The sequence below is a fragment of the Podarcis cretensis genome (genome assembly GCF_951804945.1).
Source record: "Podarcis cretensis genome assembly, chromosome: 7".
Classification (NCBI taxonomy): domain Eukaryota; kingdom Metazoa; phylum Chordata; class Lepidosauria; order Squamata; family Lacertidae; genus Podarcis; species Podarcis cretensis.
In genome coordinates this window covers 5,778,785-5,801,564 of record NC_137176.1, presented here as the reverse complement: position 1 = coordinate 5,801,564, position 22,780 = coordinate 5,778,785, and the positions used below count along the sequence as shown (strand labels likewise).

Sequence of the window (22,780 nt, the reverse complement as noted above, 5' to 3'; positions counted from 1 at the left end):
TTTCAAGAATAATTCCTTGAACTGTTTTGGGTTTTGTGCTTGTTTACTTTCTCTTTACTTAAATGAGGATGGAATAAGTATTAAGTGGTTTTTTTTTAAAGTACTTAAGGCAAAATGTAAATGTAGCTATTATCACTTCAGATAGTTGAATCGCATAGCATCAACATTGTCAAACAAAGTAGCTTGCTGAAAAATAAAATACACTGTGCTTACACCTTCATTAGGTAGGACCAATGAAAATGTTGCAAACCATGAGCAGGCCTTCTAGTTCTCAAGACCTCTTCCTCAGGCTGGATCTTAAGCAGAATTGGGGGGGGGAAGGAGAGGAAAAAGCTGGTCATGATCTTGTTGCCCCTGAAGCCTGTGGTTTGTAACAGTATTAAAGTGGAATGCAGGATGAGTTATGCAGATATAATTGGATTAGCCTCATTAGGTACAAGACAGACTGCAGGATTCACCCAGGGTGACTGGGACAAAGGCAAAATAATGGTGGGTCTCCCATTTTTGAAAATATAATATCTAGTTGTTACTGGGTTCTGTCTTCATCCCTAATTGAAGCACAAAGATCCCTTGTGAAGCAGAGAGCAGCATTGTATTTGTACTAGCAAAATTGGAAATTCATTTTGGTGGAGCACTATCACAGATTTAAATATCTGTGTTCAGCACTTTACTTTGGATATATACATATAAAAATGTTAAAGGTTTTGAACCTTGGGGATATATTTTATAAGGATTAAAATGTGAGGTCAAGTACCAAGAGGTCAAATGGGTTTGGTCATGGCTAGACAAGTGCTAATCCACAAGTGAGATTAAAATATACCTTTCCTTTGGAAACAAATTTAGGATTTTTGGGATTGTTCTGTCTTTACTTGAGTGCAGATACATGGGATCTGCAACAAAATGTTGCAGTGTACTCTCATGTCCTTACAGGAGTGCTGCTGTTCAGGGTCTTGCCAGCCTGCCATCTAACTTGCAGATTCCACCGAGCATACTGATTCCTCATTTGTTTCTCAGGCCTCATTCTGACTCTGAGTAAAATTGAGTTGAATACCACCCATATTAATTAGCAAAACATCTTTGTGTAAACAGATGATAAATTATCTTTTTTTCTATTCTCCCTCATAAAAAGTTCAGAATTCTAGTAAAAGTTGATCCTGCCTATTTTGTGTCCAATCAAGCTGCTGTTTATGGCACAGCTGCAGGTGGCTAGAAGATAAGTTGGCAACTCTTCCATCTCTGCCCCCAACTCCACTTTCTTTCTGTGAAACTCCAAATTGTACTCGCACCAACACATCACCAAATTAGTTGGATATGGAATGAAGAAATTAGTGGGACCTGTTTCCCTTTTAAACCACACCTGTCTTTTAAGCTGCTGGACTAATGCCAGGTGGGTGGTTTGCAGATTAACTTGCTGCTTGCTTCTCTGATTTTCACCTCTTGGCAGGTGCCAAGATTCTGCAGCCACTTCTCCATGTAGGCAGTCTTCAGTGCTTTCCACCCAGGGATGTCCTCTGTATTCTCCTAGCAGAACGTCTCTTCCAGCAAATGTAATGCATAATGAAACACAACACCATGCCATTTGTAACTGTGTTCTCCTTTAGACCCAGCAGAGTGTGCAGCATTAATCAGGTTCCTATTGCACGTATTGTACATGCATGCATGCGTACATATTCTCCACCCGCTCACACCTCAGAATAAAACTTCTGCTAAAGTGGAATGTAGTCCAAAGAAGCTGATGCCACAAACGTGTTCTAGCCTTTAAAATGCCACAAGAGTATAAGCTTTGCAAAGTGCTCTCTCACTGAAAAGTACTGAGCTTGGCTCTATTCACTTTTAAAAGTTGCTGAGGAGCTCAGAGACTCAGCTGTATTCTAGAGCAAGTTTAAAATTCCTTTGCTTGGGGTGCCTGCCCTTGAACCTTCCGCTTGCTCACCCTCCTTCCTGCAGTAGGATCCCCCCTCCCTGTTTGCAGCTTACGTTTTAAGCTTGCCTGTGATAATGTGGGCACACCCACACAGACGCTCACAGTTTCTGTGTCACAGGTCTAGTCAGCAAGCTCCCTTTGGCAGAAAGGACAGCTCTCTCTCTCGCCTTGGGAGGAGACTTTGGCCAGGTTGCTGTAGAGACAAGTAAACAGCATTTCTTCATCACTGAGATACAGTTCCTTAAAATGAGACCAACGCCCTGCCTAAATATTCTGCCGGAAACCTCTTTTTGCCAGTGAGGAAGTGGTGGAAAGTGTATTATTCTAATTAGGAAGTTGGACAGAGGTGTTTTATTTGTTCTCTACTCAGACTTTTCAAGAAACATGCTAAGAGCACAAAATAGTGACTCAGTATTTGGGAACCTAAGGAAAGGAGAAGAGGGACTGAAAGCAAAGCTCTTGCAGTGTCCAAAACCCCTCAAGTGCCAGGGATCCCTCAACGTTTTGCAACTGGCACTGGTCAAATTGCAATCATGTGGAGATCTCTACATGTCAGGTTGGTGACTGAAAATCTCCATCTTGTTGGCCCCCTCCATTGAGCTGCCCCCCATCAAGTAAATAAATAAAGATACTTAACCAACTGACCAGTTGCATCAAAGATATCTCGGTTCTGCCCTGCCCCTGTCCCTGCCCCCACATAAAGCCTGTTACCCTAAAATAAATCCTGGCTGTGCCTATGGCCTCCTCCAGCTTTCTTAAGCTGGTAAGCAGAGGTTTGTGACCAAGATGCCACATGCCTTCTGGAATATGATTTCCATTGTAATGATTTCTAGAGGTGTAACTTTGATAAGTTGGTTGTCGCACCGTACATGTATTAAACTTAACTAAAGTTTAATGAAGGGACAGGCGTGGCGCTGTGATCTAAACCACTGAGCCTAGGGCTTGCCAATCAGAAGGCCGGCGGTATCCCTCAGCCAGTAAAGCGAGATGAGTGCCGCAACCCCAGAGTCGTTCGCAACTGGACCTAATGGTCAGAGGTCCCTTTACCTTTAAAGTTTAATGCCAGAAATATTTGGTTAGTCTTTAAGGTTTCACAAGACTTTTTTTGTTTTTTGTTTTCCTGGAAGATAGTTCTAAAAGGAGTGAATCCTTTGATTTTTGATGAGAGAACTTTGATCTAGGCCGCCAAAATCTGAGACAGGGTTTGGTCATGTTCTGCCCAATGTGAGGTGAGAGAATAGAAGTGAGTAGTTAATAGTTAAGGTAGAAACATGAACATGGAATTGATTTTAACGACACATAATGGAACAATGGACCTAATTAATAAACATTAGGTTGGCGGACTTGGTTATATTAATTAGAAGGAACAGAGCTTCCTTGTCATTGGTCTAGTGGAGCAGCCTTGTGGTTAGCCCTATGTCTGGGAGGAATCACAATTCATTGTATGCAAATATTTGGCCAGGTCATTTAATCAAACTGCGCTCTGTGTGTCTGTGATTGTGTGTGTGTGTGTGTGTGTGTGTGGTACTCATCAGAAGACTATAGTAAACTCAAAGATATTGATGATGCCTTTAGGAAACAGCAATATCACATGATACACCTGTCCTGAGGCCTTTGAATTACTTGGAATAAATTTCAAAATAAAATATCTGTCAAACTACGAGCACTTTATAAACATGGGTTCATAATTTATTCGGATGCTGGGTGTTTGACAGCTAGTGCCCCAAGTGGTGATATGGGGAAGTTGCTAAATTTCATATTTTAGGCAGTTTCCACTACCCCCAGACATATTTTGAATTAAAATTTTTATTATTAATTTCTATACTGTATAGGGTAAGTGCTAGGTCTATTTTGGCCCTTATGCTGCAGATTTTATATGTATGTTCACTGTTTCTAAAACATTGGGCAATCAAATGGACAGTGCAATCAGATATGCCCAGGAGGTGTGTGTTGCAAAACTATTTTAGTTACTTAAAAATGCTGTTTTTATTGATGTTGTTTTAAGCTGCCTTGATGGCCTTTAACTGAGGTAGAAAGGCATTTTAAAGACATAAAAATTTCAGGAAACAGGTAAAACTGTGATCCTAAAGTGGAACTTGCTGTTAGCAGAGCAAATTCTTTCCAAATGATTTCTTCTATGCTTTCTACAGAAAACTGATTGTTCTCATATTTAAAAAGCTGTGTGTGGTTCAGGACACTTTGATACCTGTATCTGCAGCCAAGTTAGTCCCATTCCTATAAAAATAGAATTCTAGCCTTGAAGCGTCTATATGTGTCGTGATTCTAGGAGGGGGCCGTTTCTTGGGAGGTATCCTGACTTTGGAAAGCAAAGCCTCCCTAAGAAGGCTTGCCTATTTGCCCAGGCATTGGTGGATTGTGTATGATTTTTGGAATCATGTTCTGTTCTGGGTGGGGTTTTTTTTATTACTCTTTGACTTTGTTTCGTGGTCTTTTGGTATGCTTTTTGTGTTTATACGTTGTGTGAATTTAATTTTATTCACACTTTTGTATACTCCCCTGGTACCTTTTGATGAATAGCGGTTAAGATGTACTATAAATAAATAAATAAGGCAGTATAGGAGACCATTGACACTTTTTGGTAGTATACTTTCTCATGAACTTGCCATAAAATTCCAAACCCGTTGCAGTCTCCCCTTTAGATTGTATGCTGATCTAAAGTGCTTTTAGAATTGAGTGCAAGTGATTGCTTGGGCCTTGAGGAAGATCAAGATGTCTTGATATGTGGATGTAGCATTTGTAAATGCTGAACTGTGTTCTGGTTGGTTAGGAAGATGATATGCAAATTTGTACAATTTACTTTATGTCTGTTTATTTATTTTTATTGAAAGGTATTTATATATCCCTTAATATTTAAAAAATATTTAGACAGTTCCTTTTGTTTCTACTCTTGGATATTTCTTGTGTCAGTGATTTGGATATCTCCCTTTTCCTCCTTTTCTTGAATCACAGAATTTGAAGCGGGTGATGGCAGATGAGGTAAGGATGATTCCCCCCCCCCTTTTGTATTATGTTTGCTGCTAAAGTGGGTTCCGTGTGCCATTTTCTGTGCATTTTTGTTGCCACTTTCCTGATTGTTCTGTGCCTGCTGGAATGCCATCTATATGCTGCCTTGCATGAAGTGCCTTCTTTAACTAGCCTACTTCCATGCTTATGTTTCTCTCTTGCTGGCCTTTTTACAAGGAATGTGTGTGTGTGGCTATGGCCTGTTTGCAAAGGCTGATGCTTGTCTGCAGATCATTGTTTGCTGCTGCATTTATCTTCTCTTCATCACATTGTCTTGTCTTCTCCTTGTTGCATTTCAAGTAATTTGGGAAAGGTAGAGAGGGCACATACCGTATATACTTGAGTATAAGCCAACCGGAATATAAGCCAAGGCATCTGATTTTAGCACAAAAAACTGGGAAAACTTATTGACTTGAGTATAAGCCAGTTCACCACACCACAAACCTGGTGGCGACGGCAGTGGTGGAGGAAGATCAAGCATCCCAAAAGGCTGCTTTCGGGCTGCTCGTTCCTCCTCCTCCGCCCCTGGTAGCAGAAAAGGTGGAGGAGGAAGGAGCATCCCAAAAGGGTTCCTTTCGGGCCGCTTGTCCCTCTGCCGCCGCCGCCTCTGCCGCTTGCAAGAGCGGACATAGGAGTCGCAGTTGGGAGAGGCACAGCACAGCACAGCACAGTACCTCTCCCTATCGTGGCTCCTGTGCCTGCCCTTGCGAGAGGCGGGTGGTGGCGGCAGGACCAGTGGCAAGAAAGGGCTCCTTTCGGGCCACTCGTTCCTCCTCTGCCGCCCGCCTCACTCGATTATAAGCCAAGGAGGGCTTTTTCAGCATAAAAAATGTGCTGAAAAAGTCGGCTTATACTCAAGTATATATGGTATACGAAAGTTACATCTAAATCATTCAAATAGTTTCCTGGTAGCTCTGGGAGGTTTTTCCTGCTGACAGGACTGGCAAACCTTTCAAACTCTGGTTGATCTCTGGAATGGTGAGATGACCCAAACAGTTCACATGATTGCTCCAAGGCACCCTCTCCTGCTCTTTAGAGCCCATACAGAACTGAGAGCAATGAAATTGGTGGGATGGCGGCTAGAGCAGCATTTGAAGAAGCCTCACAACAAATTTGACAGAATGCAGGCTAAAATGTTGCGTGGTGGTAATAGACTATCACCATGTCTCCACTTTTCCATTCTCAGGCAAGGCATCTGCCATGGTGGCCCAGCTCAGGCTTTTCCTGGGAAGAATGAATTATCTGGTTCCCTTTTTAGCTTGCTAGAGTGATATGGGCTGTGGGGTGGGTTGTATTTAGATGCCTCAGTTCATTTCTGGAGTGCACCTCCAAAGATTGCTGCTCTGCCCCCTGGTTTTTGCCGTATTGGGAGGTCCACATATCTTCATATCATGTGAAACTGCTGGATGAGACCATCCAGAGATCTGGTCTGAAGTGTTATTAGTACACTGATGATACCCAGCATGCCTTGTGTTGCCATCATGGTTTTTGGGTTGTTTTGATTTTTGCAATGTTTGCTGCTCAGTGGCGTAGCGTGGGGGGTGCAGGGGGGGCCAGCCGCACCGGGCGCAACATCTGGGGGTTAGGGGTAGGGGTAGGGTTAGGGGGCGCAAATCCACGGGTTAGGGGGCGCAAATTACTTGTCTTGCCCCGGGTGCTGACAACCCATGCTACGCCACTGTTGCTGCTTTGATTTTTCTTGTAAATAGGTGGCAGGATATAATTTAAAATAATAAATAAGGTAGAAGAGTGAAGGAACCTGTCTTAATTTGCCCATCCTAAACTAATATGCAAACTGAAACAGCTATCCTTTAAAATTAACATTTTTCAAAGTTTGTGATGCAGTTTTCCAATGGGGAGAATTGCATACAAAAATGCGTTAAAGTAGTGAAAAAATGTACAGAGCTATTTTAGGGGAAATTGCTTGCAGAAACGTTACATTCGGCAAATTTGTATAAAATGTGCATAATAGAATTATGAATGAAAATGTATATGAATTCTCAAGTGGTTTTTTTTCTCTTTTAAAGCAAAGTGATGGGGCTAGGGGGTGAACTGAATTTAAGACTGGAAAAGGAAGAAACTGAGAGAAACTTACAAATACATTCCTAATTGGAATATTCATCTTTTGCTACTTTGAGAGCTATTTTGCAAATGCTTACTACATGAGTGTCACAAGCTTAGCTTTCAAATCCACTGAGGAATCTGGTTTGACCCCTATGGTGTATGATAACTGAAGACCATTTTTATTTTAAAAAATCAGAAATGTACAAGAAGTCTCATCCATAATTAACTTCAAGGAAATAATACAAGATGTAAAATGTATTACAAATAAGACAGAAAGACAGTTATGCTAATTTTCCAATTTTCTTAATCAGCTTGAAAGATTTACCAGCATGAGGATAAAGAAGGAGAAGGAAAAGCCCAGCACGGCTCATAGGAATTCTGCTGCTTCCTATCCGGATACTTCTGGCTCAAGTCAGTTGCTGCAGGACATTTCAGACAAGGATGTGCTGGCCCTCTTTGAGCAGATGCTGGTAAGTTCTTAAAGGTTAAGTATTGGGTGGTGGTTCGGGATCAGTCCTCATCTTTCCAAGGCCCAAAGACACACCGTCATGCATTCACAAAAGGGAAGCAGGGGTTCAGGACCTATGGGAAGCTGAGCTATGAAACAGGGGAAGCCAAACGGACTAGAACAGAACTTCCAGGCTGTACTAATGACAATGGCAAGGCAAAAAGGCTACTTTGCTCATACAGTAGGTGATAGACTGAGAGCTTCTTGGTGGTCCCTTAGCTTCCTCCCCCACCTGCGCTATGTGAAGTTTGCATGATCTCTGGGATCCCCACCCCACCCCTCCCATACCCCCTGAAGCCAGAATTCATTTGGGTGAAGAGAAACTGTGTCACCTGGGGAGGAAGGTCAAGGACCATTCCCTCTTAAAATTTTGACATGAGAAGAGAGCCTTCTGCGAATGAAGGGACACTTTCCTCTTGCTTTCTTCAATAGGTGGATATGAATCTAAATGCGGAAAAGCAGCAACCTCTACGGGAGAAGGACATTGGCATCAAGAGAGAGATGGTCTCCCAGTACCTGCATACTTCCAAAGCTGTGAGTTCTTGTCTTGGGAAAGCTGAGACGGAGTGGTCAAAATAAGGGAGCATATTTAGCATTGATTTAGAGAATAAGATTGCAGGGTGGATTTGATTTAAATCACGATTTACATCACTAGTCAGCAAGACTTGATTTAAATCATTTTTTTACCGAAAGACTCATTCTTGCTGGTATAATCTTAATATTTACAACCAGATGAAGGTTCATTTTTTGGAATAATACATTTTCAGAGTAGTTTTTACAGTTATACCAAAAATTACTGATTTGGTTATACTATTAGAAATACATAGAAAATTATTATAACCAGACATTCTTAGGCTGCAGCTTCTTTCAGTCTCCCTGTTGACTTCAGTTGTGCTATTGCACTACTTTATCACTTTACCAGTGTGCAAATTAACAATTGGTTCAAAAAAGGTAGCTATTCAATCCCCCCCCCCCCGAGAAATACTAAAAAAATACTCCTTTGGAATCTGACCACAAAACAGAGCCCACCCTTCCAAGTTCCAGTTAGGGAATCTTCCTGGAAATTTAGAAATGCAAAATCCTCCTACCCCCACCAATACTGCTCTGGGGGTTCTCCCCACTGCCCTGAGCCAATTTCAGGGGGTGGGGGGAGCCATTTTGCATAAGTGGAATTGCTTGTTCAGGAGTTCCGCTGATGGGGCTGGTTAGCTGAATCCCAAACCATTAATTCTGTGAAATGTTGCTCTGAATGAGCAATTTCTGTTCAGCTGAGAAAACCAGTAGATATTGAAGTTCTACATTTGCTCTGACCGTCACCTTCTGTATCCTGATAGTATAGCCAGTTGGCTTGACCACTGTCATTCTCTCTCTTACAGGGCATGAGTCAAAAGGAGAGTTCCAAGTCTCCCATGATGTACATCCAGGAACTGAAATCTGGTCTCAGAGATGCACAGCTGCTTAATTGTTTGGAGTCTCTGCGTGTGTCACTCAACAATAATCCTGTCAGGTAAAAGTCTTGGTTGGACCCAGCTTAACTGCAGTGGCTGACCCAATAAATTTTGCAATCTGAAGCACAGGACAGGGTAGTACCATTCCATCTACAGAAGTCAACTGGACTGCCTGATGAATATTGTTTCAATACTGGTTACAGAGCAGTGTTCTCCACTGCCCCTGAGACAGCAGGCTAGTTTAGGAGGCCAGGCCATGTAACATGTCTTCCAGCTAAGGGAAATAGCTCAGGGGCTTAGGAGGAACAGGCAGGGGGCTACCACCAATGCCCTCCCCCAGTATCTGCTGCCTGAGGTGGGTTTCTTGCAATGCCGAATGGTGGGACCAGTCCTGTTGGCTGCTCAGAAACCACAGATGCTCAGATGTGTACGCATGCTGCGTCTGTTTAGGGAGTTGAGTGGTGCAGTGAGAAGACAGAGGGTGGTCAAAGAGTCTTATTCAGTGTTCAGATTCTTTTCAACTCTGCTAATATTCTTTTATGGTGCAATCTTTCCAGCTGGGTGCAAAATTTTGGAGCGGAGGGCCTCAATTGTTTGCTGAACATACTGAAAGGACTTCACGATGAGAAGGATGAAGCTTCTGGGTAGGAGAACGTTTAAATCAAACCCGCTTAAATTCATGTATATAATATTTCACAGCCATTTTTCTAAATATAGGAGTAGATTAAAAATGTGTTTTGCTTTGTACTTCAAGAATGTACTTCATTGCTGAGTCAGCCTACAGTGATTGCGTGTCAGCCGCACTGGGGAGCCTAAATGGTTGAAAAGCAGAGTACAAATGCTAGAAATAAAATAAAGAAATAAATGAGATTATTTTGCTTTGGGGTGGAGCATTTTAAGATAAATGGGACAAGGATATCTCTATATATGCCTGCTAACAGGCTTTCATGATATGTTTTGCTTTGCTTTCATACATGGTTGAGAGAAGAGAATATAGGAGCTGAGTTAGGCCAAGGATGCAAATATGCGGATGGGGAAAAGGGGAACTCAGATTGAGGGAAACAGTCTTTTCCAAACATCCTTCTCCCTCTCCTCTCCTCAAAGTTCTATTGAAGGTTGGGGCATCTTGCCAGTGTGGTGTAGTGGTTAAGAGCGGTAGTCTTGTAATCTGGGGCACCGGGTTCGCGTCTCCGCTCCTCCACATGCAGCTGCTGGGTGACCTTGGGCCAGTCACACTTCTCTGAAGTCTCTCAGCCCCACTCACCTCACAGAGTGTTTGTTGTGGGCGAGGAAGGGAAAGGAGAATGTTAGCCGCTTTGAGACTCCTTAAAGGGAGTGAAAGGCGGGATATCAAATCCAAACTCTTCTTCTTCAACTCTGAATGCTGCCTGATATCTGGATTATTAGAAGGACCAGGAGCTTCTTTGAGTGGAGTGGTAAAATTATACATAATTGTATAGGAACCACTGACCATAAATAATCAGATTGCTTTCTCTATCCCCCGCTAGGCCATATGACATCCGGATCAAACATGAGATCATTAGATGCTTAAAAGCTTTCATGAACAATAAGGTATGTCCTTTGTTTTCAACATAAATATTTGTGAACTGCCATTTCTTACTTTTTTAGAATCAGTAGGCAAACTTCAGAAAGTCAGTGAAAAATGAGGGTGGTGGTTAAGAACACAGTGTAACTCAGCTCTGTATAACAATTGCTCAAGAAGCCAGACCATTCTTCAGTTTGCAGTTGAGAACAGACACAAAAGGGAAGAAAATGGAATAGGAATGGAGGTGGCTATGGGTAGTCATGGGATAAATGTTTTAATTGAGACTTGAGCAACAAATATATGGTGCAAGAATTTTCCAGTAGCTGGGAATAGGGGAAGGGAGATGGAAAAGAGAGAGAGCTCTTCAAGATTAGAAACAAGTTGGTATTATTACTATTAATAATAATATTTTTGTTACTATACCACTTTATGCCTTTTTTAAAAAAAATCAAATAAAACGATCCAAAATAGAACATTTGCAGAAGAAAATCAAATATAAAGTATACTTTCAAAGCAACAATACTAGCAGGAAACTAAAATATTATCTTAAAGATTTCAAATATAGACTGCATGATTAACACAACAAAGTTAACAAACACACAAACAAAAAACTTAAACATTTCAAAATAAAACACTACTAAAGGAGATCAAATATAAAAGACACATTTGAAACTGCATCATTGTCAAATAAATAAAATATTATCATAAACATTAAACACATCTGCTGCTGCTGTTGCTGCCCTAGCTGGTTCATGGCAGGCGACTACTGCTGTGGAAGCTCAGGCTCCAAGACCTGGGTCACCACCGAGAAATCTGGTGCTGGGCAGAGAAACAGAGAGGCTCCATGGAGACACCAAGTGCCATGCCAAGTAGTGTTGCACATGGTGCTTCGCCTCAGGAAGCCTTCCCCTTCTATATACCTGATGGAAAGGCAGATGATATTGCAGGGTCTCAGGCTGATGGCAGCCACCTGGAGCAGAGCGCAGCCACGCCTTCCTTCCGGACAACACACAGCAGCAGCATGGAGGTTAAGAGGGGAGAAGAAAGCAAAAAGAAAGTAAGAGAAGCAAGGGAGTAGAGCTATTTGAAAATAGGAACTGTATTGTAGTGGAAGGAAGGTAGCAAGACGAAGCAAAGAGGAGAAGAAAAAAGGAGAAACTTGATCAGAATGAAGAGGCAGTGTAAATTAAACAAGCAACAGAATTGAAGATAAAGAGGGAAATAGTGCGAGGAATCTAATCTAAAATGTATATAGGTTAAAGCACATCAAAACTTTGAGGAGAGAAGAGATGAAGTGTAAATGAACTTCTAGTTTAAGAGAGAGAAACCTCTGGTGTGATTACTCTCAGTTGAGATGCTCCCCTTCTTAAATTTGCACACTTATGGCATCTTCCCCACAGCACTTTTGCACATATCAGCTTTGGGGGTCTTGCCCCCCCCCATACACCTATTTCCCAGGTTAGACAGTTGCCTTACTCTCCTCCTATGGCATTGGCAACCTTTCTGTATGTGCATGCACTCACTGGGTGTGTCCCCCCCTTTTTTTAGTTTGGAATTAAGACGATGCTTGAAACGGAGGAGGGGATCCTGCTTTTGGCAAGAGCCGTTGACCCCAAAGTCCCATCCATGATGATTGATGCTATCACGCTACTGTCTGCCCTCTGCATTCTGCCTCAGCCTGTGGATATGTAAGTGACTATAGGCGATTTATCTTTTGGTTTAGTTGTATTTCATAGGTGGGCAGTCTAGCACTTGGGATCCTTTTCTAAATACATTAAAAACTGGAAGGCTACATCTAAATCGCAAGTGTTAATGTGCATGTAATCTGCACAGCGGCCTGAAGCCTAAGAAGCAGAAGCTGAACAAAGCTTGTGTAAGGTTTGGGATCATTCCCACTTTGAAGCCCAGCATCTTACTCCATATTGCTTAGGAGGATTTTTGGTCCCCTGGATCCATGGTAACATTGGTTCTTAACAGTTTTTAGAAATTTTAATATAGTAAATGCACAATTTATCAAACTCTTACATAGTTTCCTGTTGTGAGCGTATGAAAGTCAGACTGCCATCTTTAAAGCACCTGGGAGTGCATCTCATTGAACTCATTGGGACTAGCAAGTAGACATGGCTAGCATTGCACTGTCAGATAATCTGTTACTGATTTGTTTTCCTTACTCTTACATAGGCATGAGCACGTTCTGGTGGCACTGACACAACGAGCAGAAATGGATGAAGTGGAACGATTCAAACCCATCTTGGATGGGCTGAAGAGTGACACCTCAGTGGCATTAAAGGTAACAAGTAGGGCCTGCAGCAAAAAAGATTTTTCTGTACTTCTGCAGACCTCAAGCTTCTGCTGATACATCTTTATTATTTCTCAGTCCTCATTTTGTCCATATAGCCACTGGTACTTATGTCTTGAATTAGCTGCTTATTATACTAGCATCTTGGACATTTTTTTTGCTGCTTTTGTATGAGTTAAGAGTGAGTGAGTGTGTTTGCAGACAGTCTTAACTGGCAAACTTCTTAAACCTTCTTTGTCACGTTTGCTTCAAGGGCTTAGCCTGCTATTTCTGGGAATGCTTGGCTAGATCTGACATGGAACCTCTCTTCATTATTTTCTTAGGTTGCCTGCCTACAGTTGATCAATGCCCTGATCATTCCAGGAGATGAACTTGACTTCAGAGTTCACATCCGCAGTGAGCTCATGCGTTCTGGACTCCAGCAGATCCTCAAGGTGAGGCGCATCTTTCTTTTCTACTGCCAGGTGTTGCTGTTTTTAGGGACATCTGATCTCTAAGTGCTTTGTTTGAAGTGTGAAAGAAGTGAGAGTAGCTGTGGGTTGTCTTGAATATGCTGAAGATCTGAACTGGACCAGCAGTTTCCCCAAATGGCCAGAATTTGCAAGAATTTTTAACACTACCTTGTTTACAGTCCCCCAACTGAGTTTGCTTCAGCAGTTGCAGGGCTCAGTGAGATGTGGTCTTGCCTTCCTCTACATGTTCATTGTATGCGTGGAAGCAAATGTGAAGAGGACCATTGTGGAGCAATGTATTAATTTATTTGCGTCTGTTCTTGGATGGTTCCAGTTAATCACTGACCATGTTTTTGAAAGAGAGAAAGAACCAGTAGTTGGCCAGCAATAGGATATCCTCATAGAGTACAGAACTGGAACTCCAGAAATGACGATGGTGATGACTTTAATGTTGTATCCTCTCTAGGAGCTGCATACTCAAGACAATGAGGAACTTCTGGTGCACCTGTTGCTATTTGAAGAATATGCTGAAGAAGATTCTGCAGAACTCAAAAACCGCTTTGAGGAGATTCGCATTGAAATGGAATATCCTTCTGAGTAGCTAGAAGAGAGATGTGCTAATTTTAGATTATAAGCTTCTTGGGGCAGGGATCTATCCACTTATACTTTGTGAAGTGCGATACATATTACAAGCATTTAACTTTTAACATTTTGTTCTGGCCTGCTTCCATGTTCTGTCAGAACAGCTAATCAATATGGCATTGTGCCCCAAATCTGCATCCACTCTCTGTTCAGGTTAAGATGAAGCCTTTGACAGCTGGGGGTAAACATAGGTTGGAAGGGAGGCTGTTTCTCTTATGCATGAATACATTAAAACCAACAGCAACCACAGGCTTCCCTTACGCTTATGCTTACGCATAGGCATTGGCACTAAGGAGCTAGTTGCCTCTGGGGAAGGAGAGAGAGATGCGAAGCTGGTGGAAGGGTAGAGGAAAAGAACAAAGGACTAGTGAGAAAGGTTTGGTGCCTGGATTTGAAGAACTGCATCATGAGAAACAAACTTTTAAGAGTGATTATTTGTGTGCTTGGCCACCAGAGTGCACCTGAAATATGCAAATATATTCACGAAAACAGAACACCCCAAAAGGAATCTCTGTTTTAAATGCCCACTTGTAGCCAAACCCACAATGGGAATCTCTCTTAGATTGTGTTCAGGAGTAGGGGCAGGTAATCCACCTTGAGGAAGAATGACTGGAAATATGTTGAATCCTAAACAGTTAGTTCCTGGGACCCAAAGTTGTGGTACCTCCAATGATCTGTCTATTTAAGGGTTGTACAAAAGGCTTGTAGCCAGACTATGGTGGTAAAAACAAGGTTTTACTGCTGGTGAAAGTGTATTGCATACAGTTCTGTATAAGTCAGGCATAGGCAAACTCGGCCCTCCAGATGTTTTGGTACTACAACTCCCATCATCCCTAGCTAACAGGACCAGTGGTCAGGGATGATGGGAATTGTAGTCTCAAAACATCCAGAGGGCTGAGTTTGCCTATGCCTGGTATAAGTCATTTATGGCTGGTGTGGAAGTTGAGAGGGTGGTGGATAAGTCTAAGGGGATAGACTAGCTCTCCCAGGTGAGTTCATCTGTGCGTCTTCAAAATAGCTTTTGCATCCTTAACCATAGATTTCCACTGATTTCAATGAAGTTTTCCAGATTCTGCACAATACAGTAAAGGACTCTAAGGCAGAGCAGTATCTCCTTTCTATTCTGCAGCATCTCCTGCTAGTCCGCAATGACTATGAGGCCAGGTAAAGAGGGGAAACGGCTCTTGATTCACAAAAGTTGGTGCTGGCAGTATGTGGATGACAGTGATCAGGGATGCACCTAGGGTTTGATTGGCCTCTGCCAAGGGAGCAGACTCAGGTGGGCACAAAAACCGTGCCTCTCCACCTAGAGTGGCGAGGAGGTAAAGCAATGAACACAGCGAGGGTGGCAGACAGACAGACATACAGACTGACCAGTGCAGGAGGAGGAGGAGCAGCAGCAGAGCAGAGCAGACCTGACCCTGATGGCTGGAGAAGAAGTCACTTGCAGAGTACCAAAGGTTTTGAAAAGCAAACTTTTTGAGTTTCTGCTCCATGGTTTCCCTGGCTTTGGAGGCACTGATACACCTCCTTGCCAAGGACACAAGGGAGCTTAGGTGTGCCTTTGACAGGGATGCTCATCAGGGCTTCTTTGTTGGGGGCGGGGGGAATTCAGACTACTACAAAATTCAAGGAAGAAGTTGGTCATGAAATGCCACTGCTCAGAAAATGACATTTTCCTCAAATTAGAACATTTTACCCCCACAGCATGAGAAAGGGTGATTGGACAGTAAATACGGAATTAGAAGGAAGGAAAAGGAAGAGGTAGGAGTTGGGAGGTAAATGAGCAGGCGTGTCTTCAGCAATGTGTTACTATGAAGAGGACAGGGGAGCGTTTCTCATGTAGGAAGGCCATTTTGTGTAGTTGAGACATAAAGGTATTATTGCCTTGGCCTGGTCTTGGGATGTCTCAAGCAAGCCTGCACTCTTGCACATTGGCACTAACACTCTTTTCCTTTTCCTTTCTCCTGCGCTAGGCCTCAGTATTTTAAGCTGATTGATGAATGTATTTCCCAGATAGTCCTGCACAAGAATGGTGCTGATCCAGATTTCAAGTGCAAGCACCTTGACCTTAATATTGAAGGTCTGATAGGTGGGTCTGGACACATTAAGCTTTGAAAACTGCACACACAAAAATGTCTTTGTCCTCAAGATTCCATGATATGAGATATTAATGCAGTAGTATAGTTCTTAGCCCTTTCCCATTGTGAGTAAAAAAATTGTGGAGAATATAAAGGTACATAATTTTCAACAAACAGGGAGGTGTTGCAGATTTTAGCTTTGCTTAGTGTAGATTTTAGGCGACTTTGGTGTAGAATTCTTACTTACAGAACAAAAATATTCAGTACCAAGTGCCCAAATACCCTAGTCCGAAGGATTCCCATACTAGTGCAATACAGTAGCCATGTTAGGTGCAGTTTGTTTCTGTGTTATGAGGAAGGACTCTCCCACAAGGGCTATGAACCTTGTTCCTCAATGAAGCCTGCTGAGGCAGGAGCAAATAGTTGTCTCCAGTAGCTGTGCTAGGTTGTGCCACACACACTGAATTGACCCAGCTTGCTTTTAAAAGTGAAGAGGTTCAAGGAGACAAGACAGGGCTTTCCCCAGAAGATAAACTGCAATGCACTGCAGATGTGATTGTGATATAAAATGGAATGTTTCTCTCTCCTCCACCCCCTTATGATGATCTTAACTGGATTGTTCTTTTCTCTCTCTGCAGATAACTTGATTGATCAAAACAAGGTGGCAAAAAGTCAAGCCAAAGCCATTGAACTGGAGAAGAAGGTTAATATTCTACTTACTTATTTACGTAAAGTGTATTTGGACTGCCTTACAGGACTGTCCTTTTAAAGCAGTTTACAAACATATAACAAATAAAAGCAGAGTTCCAGTAATGCAAAAAACGTAAAGACCAAATTGCAACCAACAAAATGTCAAACAGTCAGTGAGCAGTAACTACAGATTAATTAACCCTTTAAAATGGAATACAGTTTAGCATAAAAAATAGCCACAAGATCCAATAACCAGCAGTCTAAATCTGATAATCAGATATCAGCAGCAACCTTCATAAACTCCTCTTAATTTAAAGCGGGTAGAAACGGAAGGGTTTCCAAAGCCTTTTTCAAAGCTGGCCCCAGCAAGGCCAATTGCCCATCTCTTGGGAGGGTGTTGCATAAGCTGGGGCCACTGAAAACTCTCTGTCTCTAATGCCTGCCACTCTAACTGCCCAAGGCCTCTGAAGCCAGTCATGGGCCTAAGGTGGTTGCCTCGTGTGCCTTCATACCATCCCTGGGACCATAGTTCAGACTATAAGGCCACTGAGCAGTGTTCCTGTTGCTTCTGTGTGCTAGCAGTTTAGCAGAGATGGGGCACAGGGCAAAAGATTTGGAGAAAATGGGGAATTGCTCACGGATCAATTATTGTGACCATGGTCACTGATGAAGGGATTCATAATAACTCAGGAAGATACCTTAATTTATGAAAAGGATGTAGGCATCCCAGAGACCCAAGAGTGTTCTTGGCATGTATCCCTCTCGATCAGAAGTGGTCAACTTCAGTTGTGCCCCATATCGAAAACCTGCTTCCGTTTTATTTGATCAGAAGCCAGGATCCTTTCCCCTATATTGCCTCTGCCTGAATGCTGTTTGACTCCCATCAAAGACTCAGGCATGATTGCGTTAATGCCTCTGGCTAATATAAAACCTTCTTAAGTGTCTATTTTTTTTTTTTTTTTTAAAAAAAGAGAAACTAAATACTACGGAAGAAGGGTCCTTGCTCAGTGGCAGGGCTTTGCCTGAAAAAGTCCACAAGCTCAGTCTCCAGCTCCTCCAGCAAAAGTTTCTTTGGTAAACAGGCTGGGAAAGGGGGTTGGACTCGATGGCCCTTGTGGTCTCTTCTAACTCTATGATTCTATGGAAGGATCTCTGCCTGGGACTCTGGATTGCTGTTGCCCAGTACCAAGAGAGCATTGGGCTAGATGGATCCATGACCTGACTTTCATAGGTATATTGCCTGGGGCTGTTCCTGCATAGTTCTTTGAATGGAACGCAGGTCTCATGAGAATACCAAGAGAGTTCAGCACCCTGTTTTCATAGTGCCAGCCAGATGCCACTGGGAAGCCCAAAAGCAAAACAAGAGTGCAACAATGTTCTTCCCACTTGGACTGACTTGCAGCTAATATTCAGCCGAAGGCCACCTTCCTGTACCAGAGGCAGTACTCAGCCTTCATGGCTAGTAGCCACTGGTAGTCATTAATTTGATTTAAACCTTTTTCAGTGCCCTCACTTTCCCTTGCTCGTTGAGTCAAATTGTTGCTACTTGCTACTGAGCAAGTTTACTGGGCAAGTTTCATTTGTTTGTTTAATTTTAAAATCTACTGTCTCATTTTTCTTTACAATATAAATTTAAAGGAGATTCCCGACACCTTTAAAACTCTCCCAGATGTGAAATGCAATACCTGAAAACATCTACAACTAAACTGAGGTGGCTGGCTTGGAGCCATTTCCTTCCCTTCTGAATAGAGAGTTGGCCTTCCAGTGTAGCAAGGAGAGGAGGCTTTTACCATACCTCCCCCAAGTTCTATGGTTTAAATACAACAGATAACAAGGTCACTTATATTTCAAAATTAATAATTCCAGTCCAGCCTTTATGTTAACCCGACTGAACGTTCCCCCCCCCCCAGCTTTTGTCAAAGGCAAACATCCCCAGAAATGGTAGATATTGTGGATGTCCTTTGAATGTGCCAGACACAGTGGAACATATCCTTTTCTACTGTCCATTGTACACCCAGCTACACAAACGCATGCCTATCCCCTTTTCTGGGTTGTCTAACATCACCTCACAAGGAAAATATCAGATTCTATCTGTCTGACATTAGCCCACAAGTAACCACAAGGGTGTCAACAGCATCTCTTAGAGTGGTAAATGGCACTTTTTAGCGGGAAGGAATTCCAATGAAAATCCTCGTCATTATATATTTTGCATGGCTGTTTATTTGTATATATCATGAAACTTTATATATGGATGTATTATGAATCAATGCTAGATTGAAACTTGAAAAGCCCTTTTATTCCATTGTCAATATGGACAATGTTGCGTAGTTGCATAGTTCCGTGTTTTGTTTCACCTAACTTTATCTCCATCTCCTTTTGTCTGTTACCTATTTGTCCCTGATGACTGTAAATTGTAAAGCAGCTCTGCTTATAGAAGCCATTTTCAACGGTATTAGCCTTGTCTCCCTGTCCTTTTAATATTCATTATCTTGTAATTATGCAGTCCCCCAAAAAGGGACACAGGATTTCAGCTTGAGATCCAACCAACATGGAGTACATTGGAATGATTTTTGCATTTAATATTCTTCCCCTCAGCTGGATTCTGAGTTGACTGCACGCCATGAACTACAAGTTGAAATCAAGAAGAAGGAAAGTGATTTTGAGCAAAAAATACAAGATTTTCTTCAAGAGAAAGAAAAACTGATAGCTGAGAAAGAGCAAGTCATTTCAGAGAAGCAGAGCCTGGAAAAGGATAAGTCCTTGCTAAATGACAAGGTAATGTACAAGATGGAATATTGCCTGAATTTATATTGGCCATAGGGGATCAGTGTGGTATATTCTGTGTGTTCAGATCCTAAGGGGCCAGACCTTGTACCACGTTGATAAGGAAGCCCCAGCTATCCCCCCCACCCTGGAATCAGACAGTCACCAGCCTTGTTGATACCAATAAATGACCAATCAAGGGCTTGGAATGAACACCTGTATTTCTCTCCTGAAGTATATCTAAGAAAGCTAAATCCAGAGATTTGATTATACATTGTCCAGTTGCATTACCAACCTCTGAGAAGACATTAGACCAAAATTGGGTCACTCTCACAAAACCGTCATAAACGTTGAAATAAACATTTTACCTCCCCTCCCCTCCAGCATAGTGAGGAGCTAGCTAGCTGAGGAAACATGAGCTGGTTGGAGGGGTATGTGTTGCCATGTTTGGATTATTTTTAGAGCCAATTCCCAACTAGAAGTAGAAAGAGGTTTGCATCATTTTGCACCCATTTACATTTTCGATCCCAATTTGCCAGATCTCAGCTGTGATGTGAAGAACCAAGGAAGCAGCGCCAGCGCAGAGATCAAAGTGCAGTATCAAATAAACTGCAGTTTGTTTTGCTGTCATGGAAATCGGGTGCTCTGCTAAGCTTACTTGTTCCATTTCATTTTTTAAATGTAGATGGCTGAGCTTGCAAACGAACTTGAAGAGACTAAGAAGAAGATGGAGCAGGTCTCCTCTTTAACTGCAGAACTCCCACAACAGCCAGCTGCTTTACCTGGTGAGGCAGGAACACCTCCACCTCCACCGCCCCTTCCTGGCATGCCTGCAGTGCCTCCGCCGCCTCCACCACCTCCGCCACTTCCTGGCACGGCTCCACCCCCACCTCCACCACCCCCACCTCTGCCAGGGATGCCAGGTATGCCACCGCCACCACCACCTCTTCCTGGGATGCCAGGGATGCCACCACCGCCACCACCGCTGCCAGGAATGCCAGGGATGCCGCCGCCGCCGCCACCGCTGCCAGGAATGCCACCGCCACCGCCACCTCTTCCCGGGATGCCAGGGATGCCACCGCCACCACCGCCTCTGCCAGGGATGCCACCACCACCGCCAGCTCTTCCTGGGATGCCAGGAGTGCCACCGCCACCACCACCTCTTGGGGTGCCACCTCCTCCCATGGCACCTGGGTTTGGGTCCTATGCAGCTCCAGTTCTCCCATTTGGATTGCCTCCAAAGAAGCAATACAAGCCGGAGGTTAAGATGCGAAGAACAAACTGGTCCAAGGTGACGTTCGGCTAGTGGATTTATAAATATGCCTGCCCCATCTTCCTTGTCCACCAGCCCTCTTAGCTCCTTAGTCTGCCATTAACAATTGAAATTTTCGGCACCGAGTGAAGAGGGAGAGTAGCTAGTTGCTGCGTTTTCTGTGATACCGATGTAGCTTCTCGTGATTTCATGAAGTTAAGGTTAGGGGAGATTCTCTCTCCTCCTATCTCCAGTGGCTGTAGCCATTTATGCGTGGAATAGCAGCAAAAATGTTTCTTACGGAATACATAGTTTTCACAGCATTGGTTGCGGAAGGGATTGTCTTGGCAGGGGTCAGCAAACTTTTTCAGCAGGGGGCCGGTCCACTGTCCCTCAGACCTTGTGGGGGGCCGGACTATATTTTGAAAAAAAATAATGAACGAATTCCTATGCCCCACAAATAACCCAGAGATGCAGTTTAAATAAAAGGACACATTCTGCTCATGGAAAAACACCAGGCAGGCCCCGCAAATAACCCAGAGATGCATTTTCAATAAAAGGACACATTTTACTCATGTAAAAACACGCTGATTCCTGGACCATCTGCGAGCCGGATTTAGAAGGCGATTGGGCTGGATCTGGCCGCTGGGCCTTAGTTAGGATTTATGTAAAATAAGGAAGATAAGTCTTTGGTGTATAGATGTAATTATGGATAGTAAAGCATGAAATTCAAAAAGAAAAGAAAAGCGTCCCCGGATTCATGGGAAACAATCTGGTAACCATAAACAAGCCCCTCAGTGCCAATGCCTATGCGTGAGGGAAGCCTATGGTTGCTGTTGGTTTTAATGTATTCATGCATAAGAGAAACAGTCTCCCTTCCTTCCTAAGTTTACCCCCAGCTGTCAAAGGCTTCATCTTAACCTGAACAGAGAGTGGATGCAGGTTGTGGACATAATGCCATATCGATTAGCTGTTCTGACGAAACATGGAAGCAGGCCAGAATATAGTGGGATGGCATGGCTACCTGGGTAAAAATTCACAAGGGATTCCTAAATCACATTATTAGGAAAGCCTTATATGAAGTTTGGGAAAGGAACAAAAAATTATTAGAAGCAAAAACCCCATGGTGGTTACGAAGGCGGTAAAAAGAAAAAAAATGGATTCAAATTGGTTGACATATAAAGATCTTTTAGAGGAAGTAAATAATAGATTACAAATGAAAACATATGAAACAATAAGACATACAGGAATAGGCTGGTTACAATACCATCAATTAAATGCAGTTTTTGAGGAAGACAAGAAAGTAAATGGATTTGATAAGAAATTATCTGAATTAGACAAGGAATTGATTATAAATGATGATAAAAAAAATCCAAAGTGTATAAATTTTTATTAAATGGACACTTAAGAGGTGAAGAGGTTATAGATGTCATGGTCAAATGGGCACAAGATTTCAGTCATACAGTTGTTTTAGAAAAATGGGAAAACTTATGGAAAAGAGACAAAAGATTTAAAACATACAATAAAAGAATTCTTTAAAAATGATGTACAGATGGTATCTTACACCCTCGAAATTGACTAAAATCTACCAAAACACCATTGGAAAGTGCTGGAGGTGCAAACTTAAAGAAGGGAATTTCTTCCATATGTGGTGGATGTGCCCTAAAATAAAATTTAAAAATGGGATACCATTTATGAAGAATTAAAGAAAATGTTAAAATATACTCCCCCCCCCCAAAAAAAAAAAAACCGGAAATGTTTTTATTCGACCTATTAACAACAGACATCCCAAAAGAAACCAAAGGAATATTTTTGTATGCAGTAACGGCGGCCAGGATAGTAATTGCTAAACATTGGAAAAGTAACATAACACCAACAAAAGAAGAATGGGTTTTTAAAGTGTCAGAATATCTTGTATTGGCCAAACTTACAGGTTTAATAAGAAATTATTCTAATGAGAAAATAAGGAGAGAGTGGGAAGTCTTTATAATTTATGTGAAGAGAACCGATTCCCAGATTCATACTTGGTTTAGCTTAGAATAAAAATCTCACAGGTAATTAGAATAATTCTCCAAAAATTTAATCAT

At 42.4% G+C, this 22,780-nt stretch overlaps 1 protein-coding gene across 1 annotated transcript in view; it reads left to right on the top strand.

Moving 5' to 3' along the window:
- The window catches only part of LOC307220051 (protein diaphanous homolog 1-like), an 82,598-nt gene that overhangs the window by 22,112 nt on the left and 37,706 nt on the right, over positions 1–22,780 (top strand). The window contains exons 2-16 of the mRNA XM_079983717.1: positions 4,895–4,921; positions 7,324–7,482; positions 7,953–8,054; positions 8,897–9,027; positions 9,526–9,612; positions 10,477–10,540; positions 12,063–12,202; positions 12,696–12,804; positions 13,137–13,247; positions 13,732–13,850; positions 14,955–15,071; positions 15,884–15,999; positions 16,627–16,691; positions 19,274–19,453; positions 20,127–20,732. Of these exons, the coding sequence (XP_079839843.1) occupies positions 4,895–4,921; positions 7,324–7,482; positions 7,953–8,054; positions 8,897–9,027; positions 9,526–9,612; positions 10,477–10,540; positions 12,063–12,202; positions 12,696–12,804; positions 13,137–13,247; positions 13,732–13,850; positions 14,955–15,071; positions 15,884–15,999; positions 16,627–16,691; positions 19,274–19,453; positions 20,127–20,732 (2,133 nt within the window). The remainder of the gene's footprint in view (positions 1–4,894; positions 4,922–7,323; positions 7,483–7,952; positions 8,055–8,896; positions 9,028–9,525; positions 9,613–10,476; positions 10,541–12,062; positions 12,203–12,695; positions 12,805–13,136; positions 13,248–13,731; positions 13,851–14,954; positions 15,072–15,883; positions 16,000–16,626; positions 16,692–19,273; positions 19,454–20,126; positions 20,733–22,780) is intronic.